At 39.3% G+C, this 12,777-nt stretch overlaps 1 protein-coding gene across 1 annotated transcript in view; it reads left to right on the top strand.

The window, feature by feature from the left end:
* VPS26A (vacuolar protein sorting 26 homolog A (S. pombe)) overlaps positions 1 to 12,777 on the top strand; it is a 54,885-nt gene that overhangs the window by 4,016 nt on the left and 38,092 nt on the right. The window contains exon 3 of the mRNA XM_011927105.1: positions 3,704 to 3,853. Coding sequence (XP_011782495.1) covers positions 3,704 to 3,853 — 150 coding nt within the window. The remainder of the gene's footprint in view (positions 1 to 3,703; positions 3,854 to 12,777) is intronic.

Consider the following 12,777-nt stretch of genomic DNA (forward strand, 5'->3'; position numbering starts at 1 on the left):
AGGATGGTCTCGATCTCCTGACCTCGTGATCCGCCCGTCTCGGCCTCCCAAAGTGCTGGGATTACAGGCTTGAGCCACCGCGCCCGGCCACCGGCTACTTTTTTTTAAATTGTGAAATGTTTCTTGCATCCAGAAAATAATAGAGGATAACACATAGTTTTTCACATATTTTTAATGGTTAGGAATTTAAAAATTTAAAGAATGGTGTCAAAACATTGTTTATCATTACATTGTTAGTTAATTGTGAAATTTTATAAAATGAACTTGGTTTATACTATTTTAATTAGTGGCAATTTTAGTTCTATTAAAATTTTATTTAACTTTGGTGATTTTATTTTATTTTTTTCAGACGGAGTCTCACTCTGTTGCCCAGGCTGGAGTGCAGTGGCACGATCTCGGCTCACTGCAACTTCTGCCTCCTGGGTTCAAGCGATTCTCCTGCCTCAGCCTCCCAAGTAGCTGGGACTACAAGTGCATGCCAACATGTTCAGCAAATTTTTTCTATTTTTATTAGAGATGGGGTTTCACCATGTTGTCAGGATGGTCTCGATCTCCTCACCTTGTGATCTGTGTGCCTCGGCCTCCCGAAGTGCTGGGATTACGGGCGTGAGTCACCGTGCCTGGCGATTTGATCTTTTAATGTCAGCTTTCAAATCCCAAGTGGAACTCTATGTGTGTTAAGTATATGCATGTGGGAAAAAGTTATAATATTTCCTTTTCTCTGTAAAACAATTTTTATAGTTTTCAAATTGTATTTTTCTTTTAAGTAGCTCTGGGAAGTGTCAGAAGGAATGAGAAAATTAATTTTAAGGCCAAGCAAGGTGGCTCATGCCTGTAATCCCAGCACTTTGGGAGGGCAGATCACTTGAGCCCAGGAGTTTGCGCCTGGCTTGGGCCATGTGGCAGAAACCCTGTCTCTACAAAAAATATGAAAACGAGCCAGGTTTGGTGGCGAGCACCTGTAGTCCCAGCTACTTGAGAGGCTGAGGTGGGAGGCTTGCTTGAGCCCAGGAGGCGGAGGTTGCAGTCACCTGAGGTCATACCACTGCACTCCAACCTGGGTTACAGAGTGTGACTGTGTCTCAAAAAAAAAAAAAAAAGAAAATTATTTTTAATTTTTCTGTCTCTGTTTTATAACTGAAATGAGTTAATGTGGATGTCATAAGGAAGGAGAGCTCATTCTTATTGCTCTCTCTGCCAATTAGCATTATCCTTCAATATAACCAATTTTGTTTTCCATCTAAAATAGACTGCTACTTGAAGATGTTGTCTTCTACCCTTTCGTGATTGCTCCTCCCGCACAACCCCTCTACCCTGCTAGCTTAGCACATATTTGATTACTAAATGTGAGCTACTTGATTTTGAGCTGCTATACATTCTGATTTCTGTAGCCCTTAGGAGAAAATGTACTACAGTATTTCAAAATTTACCATTTTGAGCAAGTTTTTGGAGTATGGAAGCTACCTAGGAATGGACAGTGTGTGTGACCTATCACTGATGCTTTCCATTCTCTTTTTTCCTAAATTAGTTCAGAATAGTTTTCTGATTAAAATTAGTTTTCTGGTTAAAGTTTGACTTTGTTATTTGTAATTTTGCCAGAAAAGATGAAAACATCTTGTCAAAAAGAAAGTTTTTTTTTTTTGAAATGGAGTCTCACTGTCGCCAGGGCTGGAGTGCAGCGGCATGATCTCAGCTCACTGCAACCTCTGCCTCCTGGGTGCAAGCGATTCTCCTGCCTCAAGAGCGCACCACTACCCCCAGTTAATTTTTTGTATTTTTAGTAGAGACGGGGTTTCACCATGTTGGCCAGGCTGGTCTCGAACTCCTGACCTTGTGATTTGCCCACTTTGGCCTCCCAAAGTGCTGGGATTACAGGCGTGAGCCACTGTGCCCGGCCTAAAAAGAAAATTTGCTACATATGTCAAAAGTACTAATCTGGTAATTCTTTTAGTTAGTTTCTTAAAATTATCCCTTTTGTTAGGATTTAGGAAAACATCATCTCATTTGAGTATAGTATCACCTTGTGCCCTACATAGCCACAAAGTAAGCTAACTTAAAGCAAACTAGGCCGGGCGCGGTGGCTCAAGCCTGTAATCCCAGCACTTTGGGAGGCTGAGACGGGCGGATCACGAGGTCAGGAGATTGAGACCATCCTGGCTAACACGGTGAAACCCCGTCTCTACTAAAAAAATACAAAAAAAACCCCAAAAAACTAGCCGGGCGAGGTGGCGGGCGCCTGTCGTCCCAGCTACTCGGGAGGCTGAGGCAGGAGAATGGCGTAAACCCGGGAGACGGAGCTTGCAGTGAGCTGAGATCTGGCCACTGCACACCAGTCCGGGCGACAGAGCGAGACTCCGCCTCAAAAAAAAAAAAAAAGCAAACTAATGACTCTCCTAAGTGGGGACAGAACTGAGGTTTAATATAAATTCCATCAACATAGTTTGCTACTGTACCAATGCTAGTTTTCTCGGAAAGGCTAATGTTATCAACTGTTCCAGATTTCAGTTAATTTCTCTTGTATATTTGTTTATTTTCTGTTATTAGAATGGTATGTGTTTGTTCAAAATTAACATTCAACAGGTATTTTAATGCCTTCTGCTAAATGCCATATGCTGCCTTACATGAGCCTCATGGAGTTTACAGTTCAGTAGGAGAGTCAGGTACTAAATAAATAAGCCTTGTGAAACCGAAATTTGGAGAATCCAGTTTTGATTAGGAAGTCAAGCAAGGTCTCATGGATAGGGAGTCAAACTGAAACTCAAAGGATGAATTAGGTTAAGAATACTTTGCTTGGCTCTAAGACAAGAAGAACACTAGCAAATTGGAACTGTTGAAGAAAGAACTCTGAATGTTGGAGGCTGAGTGGCTGGAGAGAAGAATAGTGTCGGATATATGTAGACCACATTAGAGAATACATTGTGTGTGTGTTTGTGTTTAAAATAACAATTGAAGTAAAATAACTATAGAAAAGTACACGAATAGGTGTATAGCTTGATTAATTTTCACCAAGTGAAATGCCTCTGTATCAAATGCTCAGATAAAAAAAACAGCCAGAACATTACTAGCAGCCAGAAGCTCCCTTTGTGCTTTCTTTCAGTCACTGCCTAACTTGTAATACCGTAATGTACCTTACATGTTTTTTACTTACTATGTGAGTGGAGTTATACATACATTTTGTGTATTCCTTTTGTGTCTGGCCTCTTTCAGTCAACATTATGTGTATGTGATTCATTCTTATGTATAGTTGTATCTTCTCTAATTCTATTGCTGTTTGGTGTTCCCATTTATGTGAATATATACTAAAATGTATGTATCCATTCTTCTGTTGATTGATATTTGGATGTTTCTATTTGGGGGTATTATGAATAACACTTATGAATGTTCTTTTTTTTTTTTAAGACAAATTCTTGCTCTGTTGTCCAGGCTAGAGTGCAGTGGTGCGATCTTGGCCCACTGCAACCTCTGCCTCCCGGATCCAAGTGATTCTCCTGCCTCAGCCTCCCGAGTAGCTGGGACTGCAGGCATGCACCACCATGCCCGACTAATTTTTGTATTACAGACGGGGTTTCACCACGTTGGGCAGGCTTGTCCCAAACTCCTGACCTCAAGTGATCTGCCATAGGTCATAGGTAATTAAATTCAAATTATAAAATGTAGTGTCTGACTAAACATGATAATTATGACCATTTTCATTTTATTTCAGAGTTTTCTTGGAGGCTTTTTTGGTCCAATTTGTGAGATCGATATTGTTCTTAATGATGGGGAAACCAGGAAAATGGCAGAAATGAAAACTGAAGATGGCAAAGTGGAAAAACACTATCTCTTCTATGATGGAGAATCTGTTTCAGGAAAGGTAAATCTTTTGTTTGACAAAACTATCTAATTGTAAGATATCAGAATTAGTTATCAAAGTGGTTTGTGCTGTTTCTTAAATTTGAATACTTTTGTGAGGGAGAGAGATTTTTTTTTCCCCAAAGGTCAGCTAAAATATTTGATTGATTAGAATATAATCTTTCCTGCAAAGGAACGATTCTTACCCTGGAAGGCTTTCAAGGGAAAAGCCTCTACATTTCATGTAGAATTTTCTGTTTAAGTCTCCTGTGTGGTTCATGAAAACAAAAATTTTTTTTCTGTTTGTGATTATGTGCTTCTGTCTAGTTTCAGACAGTTTCTCCAGATCAGAGCTGTAATTTGCCCAAAGTTTGTTTTTCCTTTAACATTAAGTTAGAGATTGAGAGTAATTCTCTGGTATAACTTTCTAAAGGTTTTTTCACATTCTTTGTAACTCTCTGTACTGCTACTGTTGTGTCTGTTGATCTTATTTCTAGCTACTCTGTAGAGCACTTCAGTACTTTTGAGATGTGTCTATGCATGGTCAGATATGTTTATGACGCCTTCTATAAGGTTTCACTTTTTTTCTCCTTTTCTTTATCCAGTAATGTATACGGTTTTTTGTTTTGGGGTTTTTTTTTTGTTGTTGTTATTTTTGAAATAGAGTCTCACTCTGTTGCTCAAGCTGGAGTGCGGTGGTGTGATCATGGCTTACTGCAGCCTTGTACTCCTTGGACTCAGGTAATTCTCCTGCCTCATCCTCTGTGGTAACTGGGACTATAGGCACACACCACCACCTCAGCTAATTTTTGTATTTTTTTGTAGAGATTTTATGGGGTGGGGTTTCTCCATGTTGCCCAGGTTGGTCTTGAGCTTCTGGGCTCAAGCAACCCACCCACCTAGGCCTACAAAAGTGCTGGGATTACAGGTTTGAGCCACCACAGCTGGCTGATTATTATTATATTTTAGGGAATATGATCAATACTTATTAGTGGTCAGTGATAGTGGAGAATGGTAATATTATAGACAAAAGCAAGCCACAAAACATTTGAAATAATTTTTAAAATAGAAAATACTAGGATTTTTCTCCCCTGCTTGTTCAGTTAATATATTCATGTGGTAGACAGTTTTGGAAATAAAATATATATGGTCTCTTCATATAGAAATAATTCACTGTTAAAATTTGGGTATGTTTCCTCTAATATTTATGTATATGTAATATATTAAGCATACCTTTTCCTCTATTGTTTGATATTTAAGCAGTTTCTGTTTTTCAGATGGCTTTCTTCATATCTTTGGTAATATGGACATCTGTATATATAAATTTTTCTCTAAATTTCTGTAGGACAAGATTATTTCCTTAGAATAGATTCTTGAAAGTGAGCTGCTAGGCCACAATTCATGAAATATCTGAAGGATCTTAATACACATTAATCTGGAAAATGAATTTGTATTAAATTACATGTCTACCTATGGGTCTTTTTCACCCAAGGCAGCACTGAATATGATCACTTTGTAATCTTTGCTATTTTGATAGGCAGAAACAATCTTATTATTTTAATTTGCATTTCTTTGGTTACTAGAGAAATTCAACTTAGATTTACCAGCTATTTGAGGTTTTTTTTTTTTTTTTTTGGACTACATTGTCTCTTCTGGTCCTTTGCCAGATTACCTATTGGGGTCTTAGTGTTGAATCTGAAGTGAATTTTTTGGTTTTCAACTTTACTTCACTTGTATTCTTCCTTTTAAAAGATGGGAAAAGAAAAGGCCAGGTGCAGTGGCTCACACTTTTAATCCCAGCAGTTTGGGAGGCCGAGAAGGGAGGATCGCTTGAGCCCAGGAATTTGAGCCAGCCTGGGCGACATGGGGAGACCCTGTATCTATTAAAACAAAACAAAACAAAAAACGGAGAAAAAGAGAGGCCTAAAGAAGAGCATACAATCATCAAAAGGATGGAGCATGTCAAATGAAAGAAGAGTAAAAGTAGTAGTGTTTGGCCTATTGAAATGACTTGTTAATGGGCTGGGGGTATAGTAATACCAATCTAGATTTCTTTCTAGGGAGAGAGAACCTAATATCTCAGATATTTCCTTTATAGATATGACATGTAACTATCTCTCCTGCTAATTTGTAAGCTCCTTAAGATCAGGGGATCAGAGTGTGCTTCTGTAGTCTCTATAGCATACATCATAGTGTTGATTACATAATAGGCTTTCACTAAATATTTGGTTTATTTACTGTTTTTAAATCTTGTAGAGAATAGCCTCAGTCTAGTTTAAAGTAATCTTATGTCACCTGGACCAGTTGAAGTTCATGGCTGATGTTTATGGGATAAAGGAAAAGGGGGATGTTTAAGGTAAAAATAAAGCTACTCCAGTGTGTTTTCTTTCTTTTTTTTTTTTTTTTGAGAGACAGAGTCTTGCTCTGTCGCCCAGGCTGGAGTGCAGTGGCCAGATCTTGGCTCACTGCAAGCTCCACCTCCTGGGTTTATGCCATTCTCCTGCCTCAGCCTCCCCAGTAGCTGGGACTACAGGCGCCCACCACCTCGCCCGGCTAGATTTTTTGTATTTTTTTTAGTAGAGACGGGGTTTCACCGGGTTAGCCAGGATGGTCTCGATCTCCTGACCTCGTGATCCGCCCATCTCGGCCTCCCAAAGTGCTGGGATTACAGGCTTGAGCCACTGCGCCCGGCCCTCCAGTGTGTTTTTTAAAAAGAATAGTTGGTGTTCAAATTACATTTTGATCCTGGGTGTGGTGGCTAATGCCTGTAATCCCAGCTCTTTGGGAGGCTGAGGGAGGGGGAGGCTGAGGAGGGAGGATCGTTTGAGCCCAAGAGTTCAAGACCAGTTTGGGCAATGTAGCAAGACCCCGTCTCTAACACTAAGTAAATAATTTTTTTAAAAATTACATTTTGGAGGCTGGGTGAGGTGGCTCACACCTGTAATCCCAGCACTTTGGGAGGCCAGGGTGGGCGGATCACTTGAGGTCAGGAGTTCGAGACCAGCCTGGCCAACATGATGAAACCCTGTCTCTACTAAAAATACAAAAATTAGTCCAGTGTGGTGGCACACGCTTATAATCCCATCCACTCTGTAGTCTGAGGCAGGAGAATTGCTTGAACTTGGGAGGCAGAGGCTGCAGTGAGCTAAGATCGTGCCACTGCACTCCACCCTGGTTGACAGAGCAAGACCCTGTCTCCAAAAAATAAATAAATAAATAAATAAAAATAAAAATTACATTTTGGAATTGCTAGAAATCATACGTAGACCTGATCAACTATGTATAGCATTTTTTAAAATGATAAGATCTCTTATAGGTAAGTATTATTTTCAGTTCAAAAGTTACTGTATCTTGAATCTGATTGTTTATTGGTCTGAGATTTTTTTCGTTTTAAATGTTTTCATTGAAAAACAAAACACATGTAGAAAACCATCACAACAAAAATAAATTATTATAAGGCATATTTTCTTACAATCATCATCCAAGTCAAGAAGTAGTACTTTGCCAGCTACCCCATGTGTCCTGTCTCCATCACACTCCCATCCCCTCAAAAGTAACCACTGTACTGACTTTTATAATAGCACTTTCTTGTGTTTCTTGTTTAGTCTTGCTTATTTAAAAAAAATTTGTTATGGTTTTAAAATCTCTCTTAATCCCAGGTTCCCTCTTTATACCTTTCTTTAACTTATAATATCTGTTGAAGAACACTTTGGTCATTTGAATTGTAGAGTTCTCTATGTTTGTGTATTCCTGGTACAGTTATTGCCTTTAAGTTGGCAGGTAGGTCCAGAGGCTTGAATCAGACTCAAGTTTGATTCTTCTTTGATCAAGATCTTCGAAGATCTTTGATTTTCGTCTTGCTCTGTTACCTGCCTCAGCCTCCTGAGTAGCTGGGATTACAGGCATGCACCACCATACCCAGCTAATTTTTGTATTTTTATTTTTAGTAGAGAGGGGGTTTTACCATGTTGGGTCAGGCTGGTCTCGAACTCCTGACCTCGTGATCCACCTGCCTCGGCCTCCCAAAGTGCTGGGATTACAGGTGTGAGCCACCGCACCCAGCTTGTCTTTTTTCTTTTTTGCAACTGTTGATACTCAGTACCCAGATTGATATAACTCACTGGGAGTTGCAGAATGGTGATACTTTAAATTCTGTCATTTTGTTTTTACTTATTAGATGGAATCCATTTATAAAGAGATGTTATCTATCTCTTGTGACCTAGTGGTACAGCTCATATAGAAAAAAGAATGCTTGACCTTTTTCCTTTTTTGGCTATTTATTTATTTAGAGACGGAGCCTCACTCTGTTGCCCAGGCTGGAGTGCAGTGGTGTGATCTCAGTTCACTGCAACCTCCATCTCCCGGATTCAAGTGATTCTCCTGCCTCAGCCCCCCAAAGTGCTGGGATTACAGGTGTGAGCCACCGCACCCGGCCTTTGACCTGTTTTAAAAAATAATAAATTGATTCCTTATCCTGCAAAGGTGTAAACTATTAGTTTTATTTCTCAATAACATTTATAAACTCATGATTTAAACATACTTGATGTTTATAAATATTGCCCTATTGAAGCTCCAGTTGTACAATCCTGTGTAACAAATTACCACAAACTTAGCAGCCTAAAATAACAAATTTATGTCTTAGGATTTTTGTGAGTTAAAAGTCCGGGTATGGGTTAGATGGGTCCTATGCTCAGGGACTTACTAGGTTAAAATCAATCCAAGGTTGCAGTCTCGTCTGAAGTTCAGGATTCGCTTCCAGGCTTACTGGTTTTTGGCAGAAATTTCCTTGTAGTGCTATTACTGATACCCTTGTTTCTTGTGCAGTTGGCTGTCTGCTCCTAGAGGTTGCCCTTAGATCTTTACTGAGTGGCCCCTTTCTCTCAGTTTGCGTTATCTTCAAGGCCAGGAGGAGAACATTGCTCTGATACTCATCTTCTTTTAAAGAGCTTACCTGGTTTGATCAGTTCCAGCTAGGATAATCTCCCTTTTGATGAACTAAAAAAATCAACTGATTAGTAACCTCATCATAGGAGTGGTATCCTGTCATATTCACTGGACTCACCCACACTCAAGAGGATTATAGAGATGTGCACACCATGGGATAGTAATATTGAGGGCTATCTTAGAATTCTGCCTACCACATTTATATTGACTCTTACGTCTTTTGGACTTGGGGGCTCTATGATTTTTCTTTTTTTTAAGCCGTATTGATACACACACACACACCATAAAAATTCACCTACTTTAAGCGTGCTTAAAATTTTTAGTAAATTTAGAGTTGTACAGCCATCACCACTAATTCCAGAACATTTTCATTACTCCAGAAATTTTTTTAAATGCTGAACCATTAGCAGTCATTCTCCATTTCCCCTCCTTCCAGTCTCTGACAACCACTGATCTCTGTTTCTATGAATTTGCCTATTCTGAACATTGCATATAAATGGAATTATATAATATGTGGTCTTTTTCTGTTTTGTTTTTTTCAGTTAGTATAATGTATTTGAGATTCATCAATACCGTAGCATTTGTTGTTAGTATATCATCGATGAATAGTATTCCATTTTATGGCTATACCGCATTCTTGTTTATGCATTCACCAGTTGGTGGGTATTTGGGATGTTTGTATTTTTTTGCTGTTGTGACTAATGCTGATGTGAACATTTGTGTAGCAGTTTTGTGTGGACCTGTGTTCTCCTTTCTCTTGAGCATGTACCTACGAGTGGAATTGTTGTCTTACGTTAAATATGTTTAAGTTTTTAATAAACTGCCAAAAACCCTGGGAGTTTTTGGTGGCTTTCTTGCTAACTGGTATGACAAGATGTTTAAGGGTCTTTTATGTTTCTGCTTCATACCTGCACTCAGCCATATGTTTCAAGGCCATAGTTGCATGCAAAGATGGCTCATTGCTACTGTGTTGGACATTATTTCTAGGCTGCTCAGTGGATAGATGGGAAGGGTTTTTAAAATATAGATTTAATAAATGTATTTTTATTTGTGTAGATTATTAAAGATAAAATACTTCAGGAATCATACTGTCATTTCTAATTCAATTTGAGAATTAGAAGTTTTTACTTAACCTCTTATGTTACATGTGTATCTCCTTTCTTCTGCATCAAAAATACTGATTTTCAGAGTCAAAGGGGAAGATGTAATTAACATATCCCATAATTTACTCATTGTCTTTACGCCACATTATATACATAATAGTCTCAGAATAACGATACTAATATTACCACTACCAATATGATTATGAAGTTAGTTAAAAAAAATTTAGCATTTGCTATTTCTATTTTACTCACATTTCTTAAATGTACCATAGTAAGTACATTGTTAGAGTGTATAGTAATTATATACTTTATGTGCTTCCTTTCAGCCCTCACTTACTCTTGGTTTTATAAATAACTGTTCATATAATGTGCACCACCAGTCCTTATATCTTTGTCTCTTTATTTGTTTCACTGTCTGAAGCTTATTGTCTAGTTACTAGAGTGTAATAGATTCCTCAGGAAATGCTCATGTGAACAATAAGGCCTAAGTTTTTGCATATTGGTAATGGCTTTTTTGTGTCCTTTGTACTTGAAAGTTAGGTTTTCTGAATAATCTTGGCTTACATTTTCTTGAGTATTTTATTTATTTTGTATTTATTTATTGTTTTTGAGACAGAGTCTTGCTCTGTCGCCCAGGCTGGAGTGCGGTGGCGTGATCTCGGCTCACTGCAACCTCTGCCTCCTGGGTTCAAGCAATTCTCCTGCTTCAGCCTCCCAAGTATTTGGGACTACAGGTGCCCACCACCATGCCTGGCTCATTTTTTTATTGTTAGTAGAGATGGGGTTTCACCATATTGACTAGGCTGGTCTCAAACTCCTGACCTTGTGATCCACCTGCCTTGGCCTGCCAAAGTGCTGGGATTACAGGTGTAATCTGTGCCTGTATCCCCCGTGCCTGGCCTTCTTGAGTGTTTTAAATCTATTATTACTCCATTGTCTTCTGGCATAGGGTATTGTTGACAGTTTTTTCATTTGAGGAAAGTTTTCTTGAATTACAGCCGTTATTAATTAGTATTTATTCCATTCCTTTGCTTTGGTTTTCTTCTTCTCTTAATATCAGTATTGTTGAGTCTTGTTTGAGTGTGGTTTTTTTTTTGCCCTTGTATTCCTTCTGCTTAGCCTTTATTTCTAAAATGATTTTTTCTTCTAATTCTTTTCTGATTTTTCTCACCCTAGCCTAAGATTTTCTTTCATGTATTGTAACATTTTCTTAATATTGTATAGCCTGTTTTGAAATAAATTACAGTTTTGATCTGTCTTGTCTGTATAAATGCCATTCTGTTCCTTCTCTTTTTTCTTTAAAATAACTTTGTATGGGATTTGACCTTGATATATTTATGTTCCTAATTTTTATGTGAAATTAGTTTTCCCAAAAAAAATTTTTTTTTTTTGAGATAAGATCTTGCTCTGTTGCCCAGGCTGGAATGCAGTGGCATGACCACGCTCACTGCAGTCTTGACCTCCAAGGCCAAGCGATCCTCCCACCTCAGCCTTCCAAGTAAGTAGCTGGGACCACAGGCATGTGCTACCATGCCTAGCTAATTAAAAAATATATATTTTTGTAGAGACAGGGTCTTGCTATGTTGCCCAGGCTGGTCTCAAACTCCGTAGCTCAAGTGATCCTCCCATCCTGGCCACCCAAAGTGCTGAGATGTGAGCAACGGCACCCAACCTTCTCCTGAACTTTTTTTTTCGTGAGGGGGTCTCACTCTGTCACCCATGTTGGAGTGCAGTGGCGCGATTTCAGCTCACTGCAACCTCCGTCTCCCAGGCTAAAGTGATCTTCCCACCTCTGCCTCCTGAGCAGCTGGGGCCACAGGGGCACACTGCCACACCCAACTATTTATTTATTTATTTATTTTGGTATTTTGGGGTATATATGGGGTTTCACCATGTTGTCTAGCCTAGTTTCAAGCTCCCGAGCTCAGGCGATCCACCTGTCTCAGCTGCCCAAAGTGCTGGGATTACAGGTGTGAACCACTGTGCCTGGCTCTTCCTGAACTTTTGATGGTTTGGTTTAGGATAGTTTTTCTAACCAGCTATCCTAGACAGGAGGCCTGGCTGGTCAGTTTTGAGTGTTCTTACATTATTGGATTGTGCAAAACCCCTTCCAGCTTTAGCTCTTATTCTCAGATTGACACCATGCTTTCCAGTGAATATATATGAATGGTTTGGGGGTTCTTAGGTCCATCAGACATTCCGTTGCTTTCTTGAATTCCTCCCACACAACATTAGTATCATGCAGGTTTTGTGGGTATTAATCTGGTTTGTCCCTACGCATTATGTTTTGGGATTGTGGGAATACTTTATCTTTTTCTGTGGTAAATTAGATCCTTAGATTTTTTTGGTCTTGCTGTCTAGTTGGTCCATCTGTTTTTATGTGAGGATCTGGAGAGATTCAAAGACTATGTTGCCATCTTCCCAGAAATTGATCTGAGATTTTAAAAGGCCATGTGTAACCATTCTGGCAGTTTAGCAATATGTATCAAAATGTTCAAAAGTGGATATCATTTATAGTAGCCAGAAGAGGCTGGATTATTACTATGTAATAGACAATCCCAAAACTCAGTGACTTAAAAACAACAGTGGCAGTGGCTACTTTCTTGCCCAGGCAACATGTTCCTTGTGAGTTAGCTGAGGGCCTTGTTCTGTGTCATGCTCAGTGATGGAGCAGCCACTCTGGAACATTCACACTCATCATGGCTGAGGGAGAGAAATCTCTGCAGAGTCTCTCACAAGCCATTAAAATGCCCTATCCTAGAAGTAACAGAACATTTCTGATCAAATTTATTGTCTCTAGAAACAGTCTCGCCGGGCGCGGTGGCTCAAGCCTGTAATCCCAGCACTTTGGGAGGCCGAGACGGGCGGATCACGAGGTCAGGAGATCGAGACCATCCTG

Source organism: Colobus angolensis, unplaced genomic scaffold, assembly GCF_000951035.1.
Source record: "Colobus angolensis palliatus isolate OR3802 unplaced genomic scaffold, Cang.pa_1.0 Scaffold12, whole genome shotgun sequence".
Classification (NCBI taxonomy): Eukaryota; Metazoa; Chordata; class Mammalia; order Primates; family Cercopithecidae; genus Colobus; species Colobus angolensis.